The sequence below is a fragment of the Paramisgurnus dabryanus genome, chromosome 7 (genome assembly GCF_030506205.2).
Source record: "Paramisgurnus dabryanus chromosome 7, PD_genome_1.1, whole genome shotgun sequence".
In the NCBI taxonomy this organism is placed as follows: Eukaryota; Metazoa; Chordata; class Actinopteri; order Cypriniformes; family Cobitidae; genus Paramisgurnus; species Paramisgurnus dabryanus.
Genome location: NC_133343.1, coordinates 29,822,160 through 29,845,730, shown reverse-complemented (window position 1 = coordinate 29,845,730; position 23,571 = coordinate 29,822,160). Strand labels below are relative to the sequence as shown.

Sequence of the window (23,571 nt, the reverse complement as noted above, 5' to 3'; positions counted from 1 at the left end):
AATGAACATTTGGCGAAATCTGCTTGCGGTCTGATGAGGCAACGCTTGTCATTGTTTGCAATGCATGACGAGAAACGGACGTGCCTGTCTATACATCCAAAAGGATAATGTTTACGCACATTTCTGCCAAAAAAATAATGAAACCATGTCTAAAACTGGAACTTGAAAATGAGTTATAATGGGTTTTAAAAATAAATGAATCCAAAATTTGTTGAATTCCCTGACATTCCGCTTTGTACAGTAAATTCCATTTTTATGCATTGATTCCATGATTCCTTTCGTGTTTTCCACATTGCGGAAATCACAGGGTACTACATCTGCCCATGCTCAGGGTAATTAATTATAACGGCTCATTAATCATAAATGCAGGCAATGAGAAGCGGTGATCTAACAGTGTCCTGGTATGTTCAGATGCTTCCTTAGAGATAATGTTTATGTTTCTCCATCCCTCAGGAGCCACAGTCTCTAGGAGCAATTGTCGAGACCGACTTCCCTCCATAGGTATACTAACCCTGATATCTAAACCCGATCAGTTAAATATCATCTTAGTGGGACTTAGGGCTGCACGATTCAAGCTAAAATGTGAATCCCGATTTTTTCCATGGGAATTGAGATCCCGATTCTCTCACCCGATTCTCTTTATTTTAACAAAAACATTTATTATGCACTTAACTAAAAAATGTGCTACAGGACTTTCAGTTACAATAACGTTTCTTAAAAGTCTCTTTTTCTTATTTTAGACCCCTTAAAATTTAGAATAATTTAAAATTTGTTAGCTGTTAAATTGCACCTGTGCTTTTTGTACTATCAAACTGGCCAACCTTAAAACTTTAAAAACACTAACGTTAAACCTTTAAAAGACTAAAAGATCAACATTGAGGCATCAGAGAGAAACGCAGACATGTAACAATGTTCCCCTCGTGCGAAAAACCCTTTCTAATGGGAAACGCAAAAAGGCCATTTCTCAATGTGAAGGCTGCAGCCTCTCTGGAGGTCGCATTTCTAAACTGCGCATCATAAAGACTGTCTAATTTCAGAATATTAACAATTAACGTTATAAAAATGACTAATATTTTAGTTAATAATAAATTGTTGAAGTATGTTAATGACTTGCGAATGTAATGCTCCGTTAACTCAAATGAACCAGGCTTGATGACGTATACAGCCTTCATGCGATCTCCTGAGGTTGCAGCCTTCCGATTTAGAAACGTCCGGAGCCTGAGGTAAATAATTTCCTTGCCTTTTTTCGAAACCAATGTTGTTGCATCTTCACTTTCTCCGTCGCCACCAGGATTTTCCACAGTGACACTCGTTTATCCTCTCTTTTTTGTGAAAATTGCCGCTCCAGATCCACCAAGTAAACGACTGTGTTTAGGTCTGCCGCCTTGTTATACGTCACGCGAGTGACAGCGGAACGCCGCAAATGAGATGAGAGAGAGGAGAGAAACGATCGGGTCTGATTGGTGAATGAATAGGGTTTGGTTTTACCCTGTATGAGTGTGTGTTAGCAAGTTTGACTGATATTCTTCTTGGGCTGTAATGTAAATACGTGAACACTTGAACGCAGAAACTGAATACAGGGAAATACTGTATATGCAAGTGAATCGCCGTCATTTAAAATGAAGATCGCCTATATGTATGAATCGAGATCGTGATTCTTTTTCGATTAATCGTGCAGCCCTAGTGGGACTAACTCTCCATCAATTCCCCTGATTCTGATCATTTGAGGTGTTTGGGTACAGAAGGCTGGATCTCTTACATGCTGATCAGAAATACTCACACAATGAAAGTGTTTATTTCTTCCTGTAGACTGACGGTGCTTCTATACGATGTGATTAAACTCGCTGTATTCCCGTGTGACTTGCCATATCTCCTGAGGTTGATGTTTGTCACTGTGTTTTGTTATAATCTCATTTTTTTCCAGGTGTTGCTGTATCTCGGAACAATTTTCGAGACCGCCTCCCATCTTATGGTATTTGACCAATCAAAAGGTTGATTAATGTGGATTGATGCAGACTTTTTGGCCCCTGATTTACAGTAACTGGATAGAAAACAGCACTGAGTTTCTGATGTCTATTTTGTGTGGATGTTGAGGTGGTGGTGTTATACAAGATGAAATATAATCTCTGCTCATCAAAAGGCTCCAATCAATGAATGTCATGGGCTGTAATCTGTCTGGAGATGAGATTTCTTTCCTTTGCCAACCATACAGAGCCTGCAGAGGCTTTAGGCAAATCATTCATTTGAATGCAGGGCTGAGTGCTTTTGCTGCCACACAGTTGGGATGCTGTATGAAAATCATCAATCTTTAGAAACTTTACACAAACTGTGCTTTAGTCAACAGGTTTCTTTCACTTTACTAGCAGAATTTATTTATAAACACATTAAATCTGTTGCGAGTCAAAATGAATGGACAGAAACTATTAATAAATACTCTTCAATCTTGCATCCCCTAATAAGTAAATTTTGTCTGTGATTATTGTGTGTGAGCTGAAGGGACAATTCACAAAAAAATTAATTTACTAGTATGAATACTGACCCAATCAGAACGCACCATGAAACATCAAATAAAATTTGATGCATAAAATTATTATTTTTTCAATTTTATATTCATATATAGATAAAACATGTACAGAACTGTATCTGTTCATCCGACTCTAGTATAAAGCTAAATTGGCTTTTCTTTGATTTTGTTGTGGTGTATGTGTCACAGACGAATGAATATTTGGTCCTAATCATGTTGAAATGCACTAGTGGTCAACCGATATGAGTTTTAATTTGGCGATGCAGATTGTGAAAGCAGTGTGGCAGATGTAACACAAATTAATATAAACAGAAAATGGATGAAACTAAAATAACATTTATTGTGCATAATATTTCTGGATATATTATAATATTTGTATAAATATTTTAAGTTTTAGTGCATAATATATGAGAATTCAAACTACTAGTTTAGGTAAGGTTAAATGTTTATATAACATCTTTGGAGCTACTGCTAAGCTCCAGATCTGGAACTGTTTGAAGACTTATGTAACATCACTTTAAAAAGTGCATGATGATTTTAGCATCTTATCTGAGTTTCTTTCATTAGGAACAGCTAATTTAAGAAACTGAAAGATTTATTAGCATATTGAAGAAATGAATCGATCAATGCCGTTAATAAAAATTATCGGCTAATATATCGGTCTATCACTAAAATGCACTTTTTCTGGGGTTTGGTACTTGAATTCCTAGAATTTTCCAACCCAACAATTATGACAGAACATTTATTTCTCATCTGAAATGAACATGCTGGCATTTTGCAGTTCATTAAATGTTGGGCATGTTGACAGGGGCTTTATTGCGAAATATTCCTGTTTATGATTTCAATTGATAGATCATTGCATTAGCATCACAAAGCTTATGGTTTACACAAACTGAATAAAAAAATATATCAATTGAATTCACATTAAGTTCCTTTGTATCAAAGCATCTGCAAAATGTATTTATGTGAACGTAAATATAATTTAATCTCAATGCAAAAATTAAACTGATGTTATGTTTCATTTCTCCATTAAACTGATAAAAAACGGAGTGTTGGTTATTAATTTTTTTGTATTTTGTCTCTTATTTCATCTGTCTCAGGTATATCTCGTCCACGGTCAGACAGTGCTCCGCCCACCCCTGTTAACAGGCTCAGTATGCCGCCGCCCCCGACCACAACCAACACTACACCCCCTCACAACCGCAGGCACCGCCCTACTGCTGTTGTCAAGACGACCAGCAAAGCTTCATCGGTATGACCATGCCAACACTGATTCAATAAAATATGATGTTAAAACTGACTATATTTATATCTTTAATTCACATTTGTGATATTTGTGTGCATGAAAAAAGTTTTTTATGCATTTGGCATGCAAATAGTTAGTAAACTAAGACCTTTAAGACATGTATCGTTTCAAACTGACAACCAAACGCCTCTCATTTACTCTTCAGACTGGCCAAACCAAAGTGTCACAACAGCCGTCTACGTCACCTCTCTCCAGCCCAAACCAGACGAGCTCAGAGCCTCGACCGTTACCCGCGCCTACCCGACCTAAAGTCAATAGCGTGCTGAATCTGTTCGGCCAATGGCTGTTTGATGCTGCGCTGGTCCACTGTAAACTTCACTCTGGTCTGAGCAGAGACAGCAGTATGACCGGTAAGATTGGCACTTCTCATCCATCTTATTCAATCAATCGTCACTCGTTTTGTTTTTGTTTATCATTTTATATCCTTTTCTTTTTACTTCTTTAGGGTGTTTTAATTTCCTTTTCTTTCACTCATTCCTACATGCAAGATTGTATGGTATTCAGGTTTTGTGTCTAGTGATGTTAGTGTAGTCTCTTATGTTGTAAAACTATTCTTTCAATGATATGTTTATGAAGCTGAAGTTCTCATCAATTACGCAGATATTCAGAAATTAAGCTGCCTTTCCACTGTACTCGACATTCGGACATTTCGGACTGTTAGTGGCAGTCACCTCCTAGTGGCAGTCGTCATAAAATATTTGTTGAATCGCAAATCCTTGCCAACATGGGAGAGAAGCTCATTCCAACACTAGAGCCTTAAATCTATGAATATTCACTATAGTGGAATGAAACAATAAACACATATGCATATATGACAAAGACCGCCAGTTTTTTTGGAGAGAGCATATCGAGACAAGATAAAAAAGTGTAAATATAAAATGTATCATTTGTTACTTATCAGTAATAAATTGTTTTTAAAGGATTCAAGGGCTAATTTTTAAGAAATAAAGTATTCTAATTTTTATATTATGCATATCACATGTGGTGTGGTCGCACAAGTTCAACTTTTTTAATGGATACGCTCAAAACACATCCAAAAAGTACGCATCCGCTGATGGTCGTCACCTCATGTAGCCCCTTTGCGATTCTCCATAGGGAATGAATGACTTGCGGTTTATTGGCCATCGTTTGTTGTGTACAGTGGAAAGGCACTTTAGACTAGCATCGGTTGTTGGGTTAGTCGTGAGGATAGCGCATCAGTGAAGTGCATGTTTAATATAACTTACACTAACTGTCCACATGCAGAGACAAAAGTAATACTAGATTAACAAACTATATATATTATCATAATACATAAATGCAAATTCAGACTTGAGGTTTTTTCCTAGACACATGAAACTTCTTGCACATTTTATATCAAAAACTTTTAGCAAATCTACTATCAAAAAAATGTGTTTTTAGTATTTCATATTTTTATTTAATCTTTGTTTTTTTTTAGAAGTATGTTACCTTATAGAAATATAATTAGTTCACATTGAAGTTAAACATTGTGAATGTTTGTGTAATGATGTGAGAAGCTTTAGATTTCATAGACATTAAACAGATAAACAATTTAACTACATACACTAATGTCATTATTAACTAATAATCTGTATCTCTTCTTTATTTTTCAGTCTGGCCTAACCAAAGTGTTTAGCAGTTACTTTATTTGATTTAAGCGATAGATTTGGCTCAAATTAGTTTATTTAATGATGTAGGTTCATTGAAGTTTTAAAGTAAACTAGGAAATCCAGATCGAACTGTTAGTAGTGTATACATCACTATGAATTCTTTGGTTTCTTGACTTGATTTCTTTTTGCATGATGGAGAAACTGAAGCTCTTTTATTTAATGTTGAGATAAAATCACGACGAGAAGCAATGAAAACATTTTGATCTTCTGAACGGTCTCATGAACTCTACTGCTGTTCTTTGATTTCTTTCCATTTTATCTCTGTTATCTTGCAGCAACATTTTTCCAAATTCTTCTTTCTTATAAATCTTGTAAGTAGGAACGCAAGCTTTTCCAGTTGCAGTTATTTCATTTTCCGTTTGTTTCCTTTTAATCTCTTTTGGTTTGTTTTGACTTCCACTCTTTCATTGTTGCAGTACTTGTTTTCTTGGGGCAAGAGATCTTCACATAAGCTGCTTGAGTCAGGGGTCCGTTAGGGGTTTGATTAATGACTGCTGCCCAAAATCTCATCGGCTCAACCGCAACACATATTCTGCATTGAGAATATCATTGAGAATATCTGCCGCGCTTGATCCCTCAATTTACCCGTCATCATTTAAACTTACTAGTTCTTACCCATACCATCTCCTGAAGGACCTCTACTAACTGATCTTCTCCAAAGAAACACACCAACCAGTATTACTTTGAGTTTATGCCCAACATTCATCGGACAGCTTTTTTTGTTGCGTTAGCATTTGATTAATTTCTTCAGTTCTCATTTGTTTCTTTTGTTTTGTATGGATATATCTGCATGTCGTGATTGTTGGTGCAGTTTGTTTCAGCCATATTGTGCCTTATTGTCGTTACTGTAGGATGCTGAACAAATAGAAATTGAAGTTTAATCAACATTTGTGTGAAATGAAGTTTTGCTGACATGCTACGATAACAGGGAGACTGACCAGGAGATTAACAGAATGAAATGTGCATTACAATCTGGTTTAGTGAGATCCAAACAATCCAGTGTCTGTTATAGCAAATATCCGCTCTGCGTCGTGCCGCATTGCACCTTGGGTGTGCATTATTTTCTTATAATTCAATGGCCCGTCGTCAATTATTCCTCTTATACCACGGTTACCACAAACATTGCTTTGGTTCCTATTTTAAAGACATTTGACAAGTTAGGTGTGCGGTTATCAGAAATCAATGCATGCCCACGGAACATTTCTCAGCCAATCAGAATCTCAACATAACATCAACTGTGACGTTACAGTCGTGATGTACACCCCAACATTAAATTACACATTAAATTGATTTCAATGTTGTTACAATGCTAAAAACAAAGTTGTGACTGCTAAGTTAGCGCTATATGCTAGTTAATGCTATATGCTAGCGTTTAGGCTGAAGTTCTACTATTGATGTTAAAGTTATATTTTGCATGTCCATACTGAAAAAAACACAAACTTACCACTCAGAAACGTCCATTAACAATCTCCATTAACACACAGAGCTACTGAAGAAGCTGCTATGAGAAACAGCCAATCAGAGCAGAGCTCAACATTATTATTCATGACTCTTTCAAATGAGGTAATAATAGACCATTTCATTTTAAGGGTCGTAAATGGGGATGTAAAACTGTCCTCGGATCATCTTTTTACTTAATACACAAAAACCTTCTATGCAGAATTTAACAGATTATTTAAATGCATTTTATGGCACCTTTAAGGCGTAGTGCGTAATGTCCTTTCTTTCTCATCCTTTTATCATTAATGTTTCAAATACAAAAAAAACCCACAAAATTTTCAGCATTTATCAAATAAAATGATTAGTAAATCTCTTTGTCGGTAATCCCTGTTATGGCTTCCTGCTGAAGACGTATGAAGTATCATTTAGTCTTTGTGTTTGCATCTGTCTCTCTATCTGTCTGTCTGTCTCAGCCATGGCGACTCAAGCTGGAGTTGAACTGAGACGTAAAGGTTCTCAGTTGTCCACAGAATCCATGGTTTCCATTAACCCCATGTTTGATGCCAATGAGTTTCCTGACAATTATGAGTCTGGTCGAGCTGAAGCATGCGGGACGCTCTGCAGGATCTTCTGCAGTAAGAAGACAGGAGAGGAGATTCTTCCCGTCTACCTCTCCAGGTAAACGCTGGTGTCCTCGTGCTGTCTCCCAGTTATGCGTTGTTTCTTTTTTTTAGGTTAAAGTGTTGATTTAATGTAAGGTGTCAACTAAACCTTGTTAAACTGACTTGCTGAAGACCATGTCAACTTTTAAAACTACCTCAGTGATTCCCACACACAGACATTACTTAGGCGAGCCTCACAGTTGTATTAATAACTGTCCAAGTATATTTATGCATTACTTATTTAGATGGTTTTATCCATCTGAGAAAATGACACCGTCTGCCATCGATGAACTATTGAATAATCTCTCCTTGATCGCAGCAATGACTGCAGAGAACCACAGATGCATAAAACACATTTCAAGTCTCATATGTACTGTACGTCAAGGTCTTGTTGCTTTTATTGTATATTGTCTTATGTGCAAACGTTGTTATCATTAAGGCCATATTTTTGGCATGGGATAGCGATGTGGTACTAAATGACTGAAATTCAGTTCTGTTGTTGTTCTGTCAGGTTCTACATGGTTCTCATCCAGGGTCTTCAGATATCAGACTTTATCTGCAGACCGGTTCTGGCCAGCATTATCCTGAACTCCTCGGCTCTCTTCTGCGCCGATCTCAAAGGCATCAATGTTGTTGTTCCATACTTCATATCTGCACTGGAAACCATACTACCTGATCGGTGAGAAAAACCTATCAATGGTGTTTTAGTATTGATATAACTTATGTATTTCTGTTTTATAAAATAGATCATTTTGTTTCTCCCAAGACTAGAAAAAAATTCATTTTTATTTAAAGCAATTAAATCCTATTTTCTTTGACTGGGAACTATTCTATAAAACATCATTTTAAAAATAAAAGTGATGTATTCTGGGTTTTTTATCTTAACATGTATCGCATTGTGTTTAATTCATGTTCACTGAGCTTTCCTTCTGTGTTTGTCTGAACAGAGAGTTGAGCAAGTTTAAGTCATACGTGAATCCCACCGAGCTGAGGAGAGCATCCATGCACATCCTCCTCTCCATGCTTCCTCTTCCTCACCATTTTGGCAACATCAAATCAGAGGTGTGCCTTCGTCTTTATTATTTAAATCATATTTTTTTTTCCGGGTTAAATTTGGCCGTGGTTTCTTATTTCATTGGCAGGTTCTTCTGGAGGGGAAATTCAGTAATGATGATAATTCCACGCACGACAAGCCAGTCACCTTTCTCTCCCTCAAGCTGCGATTGGTCAATATTTTGATTGGCGCCCTACAAACCGAGACAGACTCGATCAATACACAGATGATTCTAGGTAGGGCTCTTGGTTTACTATATCAGATAACTGGGTTTGTCTGTTGAAATGGATTGTTCTGGCTCTGAAATCAGTTCATCTTATGTCTACTTTTGTAATGAAAGTACTGTAAACGACTCAGTTGTGTTTTTGTATGTCATTCTGTTAACAGCGGCGATGCTCAATATCGTTCAGGACTCTGCGCTTCTGGAGTCTGTTGACTCTCAGGCTGAAGTGGTACAAGCATTTCTCTTTTATATTTTAGCAAATTTAAAGCAGTTTGATGTAAACACTCACGTGAGAGAATAATCTGTTTATGTATGAATGTGTTTCTCATCAGGCCAGCGTGGATGGAAGCCATTCTCTTGCCAAGAGCCACAGTCGCAATAACAGTAACACGAGCGCAGGCAGCTCAGAGGCCACAACCCCAGACAGTGAACGACCCGCACAGGCCCTGCTCAGAGACTACGGTACATTTACATCCAATACTGACAAAACTCAACACAATCAACCACAACACATAGAACAGCACTGTTTCACTCTTAATCCATAAAGGGATAGCTCACCCAAAAATTAAAATTACCCTATGATTTACTTGCGCTCAAGCCATCGTCGATGTATATGATTGTTTATTCAGACAGACACAATCGTATACTTATATAAAATAAAACATCCTTGCTGTTCCAAGCTTTATAATGGTAGTAAAAGGTGCTTTTGATTTAAAGCCCGAAAGAGTGCATCCATCCTTTATAGATGTAATCCACACAGCTTCAGAGGGTTAATAAAGACTTTCTGAGGTCAATTGATGTGATATAAATATTTAAAACTTTACAAACTAAAATAACTAGCATCCAGTAATGACCAACGCATGTTCACAAGAGAGTGCATTTCTAGCGTATGTTGTAGCGTACGAGATGTAGTGGCACAAAGACGAATGTGGAAGTGCAGGCAAAAAATCTCAATAACCTCGTCTAATATAAAAATCTTCCGACATTTTCTTTTAAATCTCCATTTTAGATGTCTATTTCCTGATTGGTTGTTTTGCTCTCTGTTCTTCTGCATTCAGTACTACACCACCACGTCTCGTACGCCACGTCTCGTACGTCGCACTCTCTTGTGGACTATAGGCAATAAAGTCATTTCCTGAGAGAAACCTGTCAAATCTCAAAGTCCTGTGTAAGGGGGCGTGTACACCAAAGCGGTTATGCCAGCGGCCGATGTATATTTTAGATTGTTTCCAATGGAAGCGCCACGTTTTTAAAAAACACCAGCAGCTGACGTTTTTCCACAATTAGTGCTGAGCGCCCAGTTATAAAATGTTCGTGAAATGCTCAGCTCGGCAATGTCACTCAGCGTCCAATCACAGTGGAGAAGGGGCGGGGAGAAATATCACAACAACCAACTGCTGCTCAACGACAAATATACAAAGCAGAAGTATCACAGCAACCAATGCACAAAGCTGCGTTTAAACGCTTTGGTGTAGATGCCCCCTTAATACAGTTTTCTGCATAGCAGGTTTATTTATATTCATGGAAATGCATGAAAACATGTTTCTGTAATAAGCAGATTTTTGATTGATATCTGCTTATTTGTGCACATCAACGCAGAATCAGTGTAGCTTAAATCCTTAAATCAGTCTCATGTTGGTTCATGATGTTTTCCTTTAGGAGTGTAGATAAGTTCAGTTTGGATCACAATAGATTTATCACTGTGTCCCAGCTGTTTCCATCTATAAAACAACAGGGTCCATTGATATGGTCTTCTCATGCACTACACTATGAGTCTTTTAAAGCCAAATTTAAGAGATTATATAGCTTTTGATGTGATGGTTAGTGGATAATGACATTGTGATTGAACTATGGTGTTGATTTATGTGTGTATTTTGTCTGCTGTTCTTCAAAGATACCGAAGAATGCGCTGTAATGCATGCACATTTTCAACTGCTTGTGTTTAATAGTTTGTCAAATAAATGCCTGACTGTAAACATATGTGTCTGATATAGACTGATGTCAGTGTAGATGCCATGTATAATGTCATCTGAACATTAACTGTGAGGCTGTGAGGTGTAAAATACAGTCCCAGAGTCAAATATTTATAATATTAATAATCAGTACACTACTTGTTTGAGGTCATTACTGAACTGAGGAACCCGTTCTGAGTTTTCTTTCTTCTGGAACTTAACTTTTGATAAATCGTAAAGCTGTCTTGCGTTCAAACAGACTGTATTTCTCCATCCCTGCCTCATTGTGTCAAATGAAATATGGCATTTACTGTCAGCTAGGTCTTGCAGAACTGTTTACTCAAAACCAGATTTGATCTGAATATTTAGTTTTAAAGCATGATCTTAAATGTAGCTGAATGCTGCTTGTCTAGTTTCTCTTTAAGCTGTTCTGTTTAAATGCTTGTTTGTATTTTAGTGTAATATGTTTTGCACGGCCGATGACCACTGTGTTTGTGTGCTTGGCTTGCGTTGTGTGTGTTTGTGTGTATTACTAACCCGCTGCCTATGGCGTGCTGTGTGTCATATCCCAGCTCTTCACACAGACACGGCGGCCGGACTGCTGATCCGCAGTATTCACCTGCTCACTCAGAGACTAAACTCTCAATGGAGACTCGACATGAGCATCTCATTGGCTGCTCTTGAACTTCTCGCCGGCCTCGCAAAGGTACCCACACAAAATCCCACTCATGACCCCGTGTGTTTGTATATTTACCTACATGCACCTTTTCATTTTTACCACTATAAATGAGGTCGGATACCGTTGTGTCACTTGTAGGACAACTCGCAGGTATCGCACACCGGACGTGCACTTTTAATAGCATGAGCTTAGTCAGACAGAGTCTACGTACAGATGCAAATTTGTGTTAGTAGCCTATGTTAATCATTAACAATTTTGGAATATAAAATCTGATGCTATTTAATGTCAAACCATGTGATTTGGCATTATATGGCACGGCAGGGATTTAGGCAGCAGACAGCCGCTGTCAGGTGCCGCTGGTGTGTATACATTCATAAAAAATAATGTGTTCGATTTTTACATACATTGCGCAGCGTGGTGCTTCTCGTCTGGTGTGCGACCCCCCCCCCCCCCTCCTTCTGTTGTCATTGGCTATGTTTACATGCACAAAATTTTGTCAATTCGACTTAATTTAATCCGATTGCAGGTTACGACAATAACGTTTACATGTGCCCTAAACATCGCAATTTGATTGTACATGTAAACTAACATTTTATTCTTTATAATCCAAACCAAACATCTGCTCTAACGCAAAGCCGGGGTTGCCAGATTCCCAAAACCATCCCGGTAGACAGATAGGCAGATATGATTAGGAACTATACTCTCATTCTGGCGTAATAATCAAGGACTTTGCTGCTGTAACATGGCTGCAGGTGGCGCAATGATATTACTCAGTGCCTGAAACAGTCCCCTTAGTATTTTTCAATAGCAGGGGACTATTTTTGGGCCGTTTTTGGTTATTTTATAGGCGTGATGCTAATGGTCTAATCAGATTCAATGGATTATGCTAAGCTATGCTAAAAGTTTTTAAGACTTTGTAAGCTGAACTGATACATGATAACAGATGAGGCACTTCTCTTCGTCAGGTAAAGGTGAGCGTGGAGTCGTCTGATCGGAAACGGGCCGTCAGCTCTGTGTGCAGCTACATCGTGTATCAGTGCAGTCGGCCGGCTCCGCTTCACTCCAGAGATCTGCACTCGATGATCGTCGCTGCTTTCCACTGCCTGTGTGTGTGGCTTACCGAACACCCCGACATGCTCAACGAGAAGGTATCGCCCGCATTATTTACAGTTCACATATTGGGCAGTTTCAATACTTGCTGGTGTACTTGAATCTCTAATACGCATTCTCTTTCGTCGTGTCTTAGGACTGTCTGATCGAAGTGTTGGAAATCGTAGAGCTCGGCATCTCAGGCAGTAAATCCAAAACGGGTGAACAGGAAGTGAAGTATAAAGGAGACAAAGAGCACAACCCCGCGTCCATGAGGGTGAAAGACGCCGCAGAGGCCACGTTATCATGGTGAGCGAGACGAATGAGACATATTTTCCCTTCGAGCACAAATGCACGGCTCTGATGATGTTTTCTGTTTTCCAGTATAATGCAGGTACTGGGGGCATTCCCGTCTCCTAGCGGCCCCGCCTCCCCCTGCAGTCTGCTGAATGAAGACACGCTGATTAAATATTCCCGACTCACTTCTTCATCTCACAGTAACTTCAGATACTTCGTCCTGGATAACTCGGTCATCCTGGCGATGCTGGAGCAGCCACTCGGAAATGAGCAGAGTGAGAAAAACACAAAGTCTTCCTGTATTTATCATTTAAATGCAATAACAACCATCTGGATATGCAATTACATGCCTTCTTATACCCAGATGAGCGGTTGTTAAAGGATGAATATTTAAATCTTATTTGATTTTACAATAACAGAAGAGCAATCATGGTAATGTTAACATGATTAACCCGTATAGAGATAGTAAATTGTATAGATTGAGACAAACCTACTCGTGTGTTTGTGTCAACAGACCCCTGTCCATCAGTCACTATGTTAATCAGAGGCATGTCCGGTCGTCACGCGTGGACAATGCAGCTCTTCCATCAGCCCAGAGGAGCAAGAGCCAATCAGAAGGTAAGACACATCCTCAGTTACCAATCACAACAGAGATTTACATTAGGGGTCAAGCAGAAGCCATTCAAACCACCTCACTATGACGTTTTACACTTTCATCTACAGCAGGTGTTTGTTCCTGAAAGTCGTCCCACTCCTAAAAATGATGTAGGAATTCGATTTAACGTCAAGCACAGACCGTTCCCGGAGGAAGTGGATAAGATTCCGTTCGTGAAGGCCGACCTGAGTATCCCAGACCTGCATGAAATTGTGAATGATGAGGTGAAAACATTTTATGTGTGTTATTGAGTTTATAAAATAATGTCACAGTTACACATTAACATGTGAAGGATAATAGCACACACATATAATGTCAGCATGTGTATACGTGTGTGTGCGCGTTTCAGCTGGGGCAGCAGCATGATAAGCTACGAGTTGTGATGGGTAAGCAGATGGACTATGAGACGAAGCTGGAGCATCACACGGAGGATCTGTGGAGAAACAAACCCTATCCTGATCCTCTGACGGACTGTAAACCTCCTCCTCCTGCTCAGGAGTTTCAGACCGCTCGCCTCTTCCTTTCACACTTTGGCTTTCTGTCATTGGAGGCGCTCAAGGTGTCTGAACAGAGACCACACATCAAAACAAACATAAATAATACTTCATTAAAGCTGCAGTGTGTAATTTGGATCTAAAACTATATGATCAGGGGTGTATAAAGACCTTTTTATAATGAACCATTATGTTTTTATTACCTTAAAATGAGACGTTTTTATCAATATACACGAGGGTCCCCTTACGTGGAAGTTGCCATTTTGTGCCGGCTTGTTTCTACAGAAGCCCTTAACGGACAAACTTTTCACTGCGTTGTCTCCGACGATGACATGTTTTTCCAGTGGCGACTACCGTAGCTTGTCTATCCATTTCAAAACAAGAGGTGAGCAGTGGACTGAGCCGTTGGTTGCAATTTGCAACCTCACCACTAGATGCCACTAAAATTTACACACTGCACCTTTAACTGTCACAGTGAACCTTGAAATACAATAAATGCATTAAATGAAGTCAGAATCTTTTGTAAAGTACAAAGCAGGTTTTTTCCGAGAATCTTTGGTTGTAACTGCGGTGTTTTTTCTCAGGAGCCTGGCAACAGCCGTCTGCCTCCTCACCTCATCGCTCTCGACTCGTCCGTTTCTGGATTTTTTGACGACATCGGTTACCTGGACCTGTTGCCATCCCGGCCGTGCGACACCGTTTTTATCTTTTACATGAAAGCCGGACAGAAGAGCAGCCAAGAGGTGATTGTGCAGTTGTAAAAGATTTTAGTTTGAGAAACCATAACTGTGGTAAAATCTCTGTAATGTGAATGTATAGATAAAATATCTGTTTTATAAAGCTGACCTTATGACTAAAAGAAGATTTATTATATAATAGTGTAGGATCTTCATCTTAAGGGTTTGTCTTTATGTGCATGTAGATCCTGAGGAACGTTGACTCCTCGGCTAGCGTTCAGCCTCATTTTCTGGAGCTGTTGTTGTCTCTTGGCTGGCCAGTTGAGGTCGGGCAGCATCCTGGATGGACGGGGAGCGTGTACACCAGCTGGACCATTAACACGCCAACAGAACCTGCAGAAACACCAGGTACACACACACATACTGGATGGGTACAAAGAAACCAATGGAAATCTGCTTAAGTATCTTTGATCCAAAATTATTATTATTGATCATGATGTGTTTGCACAGATGACTGTGTGACGCTGAACGACACGGGCGGCAGCGTTTTTAATGGAGAAAAGCATGTGCTGTATTACGCCGATGGACTGACAGAAATCGCGTTCGTCGTACCGTCACTGAGCGACTCGTCTGGTACGTCACCTCAGTTTGTATTTGTGCTGCTTGTGTTTGTTTTTTTCCTGTTAATGCCTGAACAGAAATTTAATTCAAGGTGAAAAGCATCTGATAACACACTGCAGAGTGCTGTGGATCAATTTCTGTCGTAATGTGTTCAATCCATTTCATGAATTCCCATTGATTTCATTAATATGACAAATGTGTGCAGCCGAGTCATCAGAGAGCAGTTTCCCCACCGCAGACTCAGATTCACAGATGGAGCTGTTACCCAGTTTACTTAAACAACACAGCCTCACACTCGAGCTCTATCCCAACCACTCGGACAACATGGGACCGACACAACGGGTAACGCCTCTCTCTCTCTCTCTCTCATTCTGTGTGTGTCTCTCATGCGGAAGAAGGGTATTATGGGTGTAACGGTACACACTTATGTCACAGTGCGATAGTATCTGGGTACTGCACTCACGCTACAATACATATCACAACATAAAATGTACTGTTGATTAAAATGCTACATTTGGTATAAATCTTTAAATAGGATTGAACTTGAACACATAGCTCAGGTGTTACAAGAATAAATATTAGAGATGCACAGATTGCATTTTTCTTGACCGAGATTTTTCTTGATTTATCTTATTCCAATTTTCTTTTTTAAGAACTAACAAAAATCCACTTTTCTTTAAATGGATAGTTCAACCAAAAATTCTTTGTGGCTTTGTTTATTTATTTATTTTGTTGGTTATGTCATCATTTGGAGGTCTGACTGGTTAGCGTTATAAGCTCCTGTGGTCCACATTAAAGACCAGAGGCGTGTTTGACATCATGTTGCGCTGCGCAGACCAAACGACGTATGACATAAGTACCATGATTGAAAGCAAACAGAGGAAAAGTCCGCACAACGCTCCACACCTCACATATCAGTCTTGAATTGATACAACATAAAAATATTATACAACGTGCAGCTATTTGCACAACATGCAAGATTTAAACTAAGTTATGTTAAGTCTTCTGCTATTATTTTAGTGATTAGCTGTGTCGTGCTCTCACCTCTTCTCAGTCAAGATGTTATGTTTGGATGGCTCTCTGGTATCTCTTGACATTTGAGGTTTTAATAGGAGATGAACTTTTGACGGCGCTGTGCATCTTGCTTCCCTTTGAAACCATATTGTCTAAGTGTAACTATGGCACGATTTGTGGGGCGGTTCGAGTCGCGGTCTTTATGTCTTTATGTACTCAACTAAATGAATGCTGTTGTTGGATTACGGGTCGAGTGCTGCTTCCACTGCGAGTGTCCGTGTGCCTGTGATGTTATTGCTTGGGCCACTGGCAACAAAAGGACCGGCTCAGAATCGAATTGTTGTGAGACTGACCAATCTTGCATAAAAGTCTCTGGCGTGTCGATTGGTGCATTTCTAATAAATATATTATTCTGAAGAAAAAAATACATAAGACACATTAGCTTTTACTCTCTCACTGTCTACATATAAATGATGTTGGTCATTTTTACTGGTAAAATCAGGAATTTGGCATTATCAGGACCCACAAAAATAATTTTTATTCACAATATATCAAATGATTGCTTTAATAAAGCTGTCTAAGAAACGACATAATACAAATGTGTGTGCTGTGATATACACAGTAGTGATGCTGGTCCATGCTTTAATGAAATTATTTGGCCCCACCCCACACCACCGTATCTATTTTTACATCCCGCCCCGCACCTGCCACCATTAAATAGGCATACTAGGCATTGTAATGTAATTTTTAGGCTGAAATAAAGCCTGTTTTCTTGGAAACAGCCATTAGATTTCATCGCCCTGTAAACTGGCAACAACATACAGTACGCTTTTACCCAGGCCTACGTATTTTAACAATATTAAAGAACCTAATAAAATATGAAAAAATATACACAAATATTTAATATAGGCTATAGGGAATGGCACGCAACATGCATGTTTTTTTTTTATTTTGTTTTTAATGACCTCCCTGCAAAGAAAGTGACAATTTGTTACCTGCGGATTTGAGACGACCCATGCAATACACAGTAGTTGCTGTTAAATGGTGAAATGTCGGCTGATAGGTGACCCTGGACCACAAAACCGTAAAGGTCAATAAAAAAAATCTAAATAAATAAGCTTTTCGTTGATGTATAGTTTGTAGGGTAGGACAATATTTGGCCGAGATACAATGATTTGAAATCTGGAATTTGAGAGTGCAAAAATATTGAGAAAATTGCATTTAAAGTCCTTACCACGCATATTAATGAACAGCTTGGTTTTAGTGCTTTCTACTGGCTTATCGCTATAATGACCTTGTTGACTGAATGGGGAAAATTACAAACTTTTACATAAATCAAACTTGAATAAGGAACGGAGAGCAAAGCAAAGTATACAGGCGAGTTTCTGGACAATTTTGCTGCATCCATTTACAGCAAAGTTATAGAAATATTTATGGTAGGACATCTTAATGGATCATGATCTTAACATAATATATTTATGATTTTTTTTTAAATGGCTAATTTTGACTTACGACTAGTTTTGTGGTCCAGGGTCACATACTGTATATCATGTGTGGTGTATTGAGTCCTCATAAAAACTGCAAACTAACTGTAAATTTCACTTTCATGTTTGACCTTGACTACTATTACAGCCGTCTGTGTGTATGTGTATGTATGTACTATAATGTGTGTTGTTTCCTTCAGTCCCCTACAGCGAAGAGCAGGAAGTTACCGGTGGGGAGGACAATACCTCCATTAGGACCAGACACCAAAGTGTTGGTGGTGTGGGTTGAGCGATATGATGACATAGGTGAAATGTGAATCCTGTTTATGTGTGTGTACTGTACTGATTCTACAGCATCAAGAGATGCTTAAATATCCATCTGCTTTTGGTCCTACAGAAAACTTCCCTGTATCAGAATTACTGGCAGAGACGAGCACAGGTGTGGAAACCACAGCCAACAGCACTGCGTCCAGGTAATATGCATCAAATATACATTGTGTACGTAAAATAAAAAAATGAAAATGTTTCACGCAAGAAATGCTACAAAATTAAAGAGTGTCTAAACTAGCTGTGATCCGAATTTCAAGTTAAAATCACAAAAAATGAGGTAAGTGGTTTACCAACAAAGGCCACTAGGTGTCAATGTTTTGTTGCATACTCTGGTCACAAAGTAATAAATTACTCTTACCACATTATTACTATTGATAAAAGTTTTGAAATATGACCGGTATGTTTTTAGACATTTACACTGATATATAGTTTGCCAACATTTTTGCAGATTTATTATAGGATATAGTGTTATTTAAGGGATAATGTAGAGGCAGCCGGTAGTTATTGGGAAATAAGCCCCGACAGTGTGATCAGGACCCGACGCGAAGCGGAGGGTCTTGTATCACACTGAAGGGGCTTATTTCCCGATAACTACCGGCTGCCTCTACATTATCCCGCTTATCACACGGCTACTTGTCACATAAGAAAAAAACTGGACATGAATATGATTTTGAAACATTTTATTGGCATATTTGTTTTAAATTAACATTTTTATCCTTCCGCGAAACTTTGCACAGATGCATAAAATGATCGTAATACCTTATTAAGATCCTCTGCTTCATACTTGTCTGTCTCCATTTTTTTCTCTTTTAGCCAGTCTTTGAGAAGTTTTAATGCCCATTCTGTATTTTTTTGTGTGTTGGCTTCGTAGCTGTCATGCTCTATTTTGTCAAGTTCAGTGTCAGTAAGCTCTCTGTGTCTTGTCGTGGTTGTCCAGTGTTTGTCACAAGACGGCGCTAAACAGTAATCTTTATTGATCTTTATTGGCGCGGAGCGATTTTACTCGTACAAGTAGTACCGGCTATGCGTTATTACTTTGAATCGGTTATTATTTGAAAAGAACGAACCTGCAAATGTCTCAACTGACCAATCAGAATCAAGCATTCCAGAGAGCCGTGTAATAAGAATATATAATAATTAATATGCATTGCTTGTCATGTAACAAAATGACTGTCACATCCTTTCTATTAGATGGCCTTAACAAAATGAAAACTACACACTTAGAGCTTTCCAACAATATTTATTTTGTCAAGATTCAGTGTTTCCCATACATAGGCTCTACTTGGGCGCTGCGCCCAGGTAAATTGCGACCCGCCCAGGTAAAAAAAATCACTTTACGAATTTCCGTATTTTCTGAACTCGACTGGATGACCCGTGTTTTGGAGAGAGAGAGCGCGAGAGAGAGAGCGCGAGAGAGAGAGCGCGAGAGAGAGGTGGGGGTCGGGTGACCGTGAAGATGATGCACGCGTCATAAACTCATCATCCAGCGCGGCAAACTGGATCAACTGCAGCAGCACATACGGAGCAGCCAGGGAACACACTGCGACCAAAATGGTCGCATATGCTTATGTGCATATGTGTTTATAGCATCTAAGTTGGCTTCATGTTGCGTGCAAGCACGTTGTGTCTCTCCGGTTGAGTGTCCGTTCACGTGCTCTCTGTTTCTCAATGAATTGGGCGCGACGCGAAGCAACCTCAGTGTCACATTGTATCCTTTCATGTTTCTGAACTTGAGCAGAGTTTTACCATTAGAGGTCTTTCTTCACTGAGGACGCGGGACCCGTGCGGTTCCGGGTTTATATTTTAAATGGTCAGATGGGTCCGGGTCGGTCCTAGTTCATTACTTCGGGTCCCAAGTCTGATTAATATTGTGTGTAAAACCCGAATCGATCGGAGAACGGCCGTGAGCGCTACCGTGCTAAAGCTCGAGTGCTGTTTTAGCGTGCCTCCGGTTTCTATGGCGATAGCAACTGGCTCTTGTCACGACCACGCGCCGCTTCATTTTCTTTATCCCATTTTTTAATCTTACTATTAATAGACAATATCTTTACTAAAATCTAAACAGTTAGCACAGAGATTGTAGCAAAAAGCAGTGCTAATACTGAATGAGCAAAGCTCTAGCTGACTCAGGATATAAAAAACACAAAGCTGTTATGTAAAGTCTGTCATCGGGACAGCAAGTAGACTTTTAAATCTGAAATAATTAGTGGATTAAGCTTTTTTTAATTGGCAAAAGAGAAATAGAAAGCAGAAGCAGTAAAAGTGCCTATATAGAAGTTATTAACATTATAACATCAGTCACATTTATAATCTATAGACCTGCACCGTCTATTAATATACTGTACATAGTATTGTATATAATTGAGTTTGATAAAAGGGGTCATCAAATTGCTTCATATATCAGTGCAAAAACATAAAGTGTTTTCGTGGTGCTTTGACAAACAGTGTCAGCTTTGTTTATGGCAAAAAAAGATTAATGAACTATAATGTGAAATTAATATGAATGTTTTATAAATCAAAGTATTGTGTTGTGTCACACATTATTAGTTCTTTGTTACATGTATAGTAGACCATTTTTTGTCGGTGGATAATAATGATCGCCCTTTTCACCAGCTACCACCACAAGTACATTTCAGATCTGTGGGAAACACTGAGATTGTTTAGGTTTATAATTAATAGGTATTAATGTTATAAATATGTAAAATCCAATTGGGCCCACCCGTGGGCCCGCAACATTTTAGAAAATGACTCTCACTATGTCATTATTTTCCAAAAATGGGGATAAAAAGTAAAAACTACATTTTTAAAGCTTTCAAACGATATATTGTTTGTCATGATTAGATAAGAATTGACGTGCAGAACACTGGCGGGACAGTGACATTTAGCAGGTTTTGAGGCACACTCTTTTTGTAAATGAATCAATTACTTATTTTATAAAACACTGTTTAAATATGTATTCTAGACCTTTCCAATGATATATAGTTTGTCATGATTAGATATAAATGTACATAAATAGTAAATAGGTGCCCTGCCTACGGGTAACCGGTTAAAAGATGGGCTCTGTTTATCTCACTCTCTCTCACTGATTTCTCAAAGGTCCAGCTCTTCAGAGAAAGATGTTCCTATAATCTTCATCCACCCGCTGAAGACCGGCCTGTTTCGAGTCAAACTACACGGCGCTGTGGGTAAATTTAACATGGTCATTCCTCTGGTGGACAACATGGTCGTCAGCAGAAGATCACTCGGTAAGTTCATATGTGTGCTTGTGTGCGATTCATGGATAAAAATAAATCCTAGAGTCATGAACGTTTGTGGTTCTCTCCTGTGCTTCTGTAGGGTTCCTGGTGCGACAGACTGTTATAAACGCGTGTCGAAGGAAGCGCCTTGAAAGCGACTCTTACAGTCCTCCTCATGTGCGACGGAAACAGAAAATAGCTGAAATAGTGAACCGTTATCGTAACAAACAGCTGGAGCCGGAGTTTTACACCTCGCTGTTTATGGAGGTCGGTGAGAAGAGCCTCAATCCATAAACACACCGATGAGTTTATCAGCACCTGTGACGATGGATGAGTTGCATTTTTCATGTCGCTAGGCCAAATACTTGCTGAATTCTCACTAAACTTGACAAGATGCATCTTAATTTTTTCTTTTCACTGGGTGAATCTCATATAAACATGTCCTGCCCTCATTTCTCTGAGATGAAACATTAAGATATTTTGCGTATAGATAATAAAGCCTGTTTTAAGGTCATTACTGTAATGTTTTACCTCTTTGTTGTAATATAGCAGTTTTTTTAATGTGATGTTTCTTTTATTTATTAACATCAGCATAACATTAGGGATGTGCAACAAATGCTTCATAAATATTTGACAATATCTTGTTGTCACAGGCTCACAGTATAAAAATCTTAATAGCGTCATAAAATAGATTTTATTTTCTATATGCAAAATATGAGTTTGTTTTGTTTTGGGGGAACGGGTGAAATATGACCTGGGCATGTGGTTGAGGATTCATTGCTGTACCTCACAATGATTATTTTCCTCATGTTTTATCGGATGCGTCAGTAACTGGAAGTGTAAGCTCATCCATATAAAGCACTATTACAAATGAACACTAAAATCAATGTCGTCGTCAACAAAAATGATCCGATGCCAGTAGCTTCCGTCCTTTCTCCAAACACACACAGAGGTTATGCACGTGTTTCTTAAAACACATCTTCACGTCATGTGATGCTCTGAGATTCACATTCGTTCTTTATCTGAGAAATAAACTGAGATGAGCATTAATGTCTCACATCTCAATCATCGTGAGCTCTTCACAGGGCTTTTGCTATAAACAGACAAACTAAATACAGCGTTTTTTAGAAGTGCTTCTGGTTTTTCACCTTTCATTTGAATAACATTATAAGGGCTTGTCATTTATTGGATCTGTAGTTTTGTGTTTAATATATATATATATATAAAGTTTTGTTTTTATACAAGTTTCTGCTGGATGTCAAAAACACTGTTACACACATTTAGTTTTTCTGTATTTTCATTTCTTTCTTTTTTATTTGTTTGGGTTTTTAGACTCAAATGACACTGAATTCATCTGAACTGACACCTTGACCTGCTCAGCTGTTGTGTGTTGGAGATTTATATGCTTTAAAGATATTCATTTGCAGGTTTTTTAACCCTATAGATATGACTGTCACTGTTCCCGGTCCACTGTTTTTATTATTTGTTAAGTTTTCCATGTTATTATTATGCCTTTCCATACAGCACGTCTTGTGTCATAAAAGACACTTTCCCAGTTTTGATTTGGTTATTCATCATGAGAAAACTTGAATCATTCTCTATTAAAACAACATTTCTTTGCTTTTTAAGAACAAAACTGTGTAAAGATCTACATGCAGCCTAGAGGATGTTCATGTGATTGGTCGGGGGCGTGTCTTTCCTCTATCCGTGTGTAAATATTGGCGGCATGGACTTTGTATAAAGTTGGACTTTCTATGTAAATATGCGGGGTGTGAAGTTCAGCTCACTCATCTCTTTACTATTGAATAGAGACAGCACAGAGGAAACAAAAGCTTGTTTGTATTTATGCCTCATATATGTGTCCAAAAGAAACATTGAATATTGAATGTAACACATTTAATGAAATAAAGATTTTAATTAAATTCTTATCATAAAGTTGCTTTGTAGATTTTGTGAGTTTTCATTGTTGTCAGTCTGTTTTTTCCAGTTCTGCACTATAAACCCAGACAATTTAAATTTACTTAAATTATGTTTTCATTTTAACTTAATTTTATGTTCATTTAATGTGAAATTATTTGTAATATTAATGTCTCTGTCCAACATCTCGCTGTTAAAAGCAATAGTTTAAGACAACACATTTAATGTTGACTCTTTTATTTATTTG

General features: G+C 38.5%; 1 protein-coding gene across 7 annotated transcripts in view; it reads left to right on the top strand.

Annotated features, from left to right (window-relative positions):
- ralgapb (Ral GTPase activating protein non-catalytic subunit beta) overlaps positions 1–23,335 on the top strand; it is a 39,448-nt gene extending 16,113 nt beyond the window's left edge. Inside the window, exons 8-31 of one of the 7 annotated variants that reach the window (XM_065272485.1) lie at positions 3,625–3,776; positions 3,976–4,180; positions 5,776–5,811; positions 7,414–7,618; positions 8,114–8,281; positions 8,550–8,664; positions 8,745–8,892; positions 9,044–9,108; positions 9,212–9,341; positions 11,416–11,537; positions 12,476–12,658; positions 12,757–12,908; positions 12,984–13,171; positions 13,411–13,514; positions 13,623–13,775; positions 13,901–14,110; positions 14,630–14,788; positions 14,968–15,130; positions 15,233–15,355; positions 15,549–15,685; positions 18,042–18,147; positions 18,239–18,314; positions 21,268–21,416; positions 21,508–23,335. In XM_065272485.1, coding sequence (XP_065128557.1) covers positions 3,625–3,776; positions 3,976–4,180; positions 5,776–5,811; positions 7,414–7,618; positions 8,114–8,281; positions 8,550–8,664; positions 8,745–8,892; positions 9,044–9,108; positions 9,212–9,341; positions 11,416–11,537; positions 12,476–12,658; positions 12,757–12,908; positions 12,984–13,171; positions 13,411–13,514; positions 13,623–13,775; positions 13,901–14,110; positions 14,630–14,788; positions 14,968–15,130; positions 15,233–15,355; positions 15,549–15,685; positions 18,042–18,147; positions 18,239–18,314; positions 21,268–21,416; positions 21,508–21,701 — 3,443 coding nt within the window. In that variant the 3' untranslated portion in view covers positions 21,702–23,335. Of the gene's footprint in view, positions 1–3,624; positions 3,777–3,975; positions 4,181–5,775; positions 5,812–7,413; positions 7,619–8,113; positions 8,282–8,549; positions 8,665–8,744; positions 8,893–9,043; positions 9,109–9,211; positions 9,342–11,403; positions 11,538–12,475; positions 12,659–12,756; positions 12,909–12,983; positions 13,172–13,410; positions 13,515–13,619; positions 13,776–13,900; positions 14,111–14,629; positions 14,789–14,967; positions 15,131–15,232; positions 15,356–15,548; positions 15,686–18,041; positions 18,148–18,238; positions 18,315–21,267; positions 21,417–21,507 lie in introns of all 7 variants that reach the window. The other 6 variants (XM_065272484.1, XM_065272483.1, XM_065272481.1 and 3 more) reach the window with 6 other exon arrangements.
- Positions 23,336–23,571: the final 236 nt, after the last annotated feature.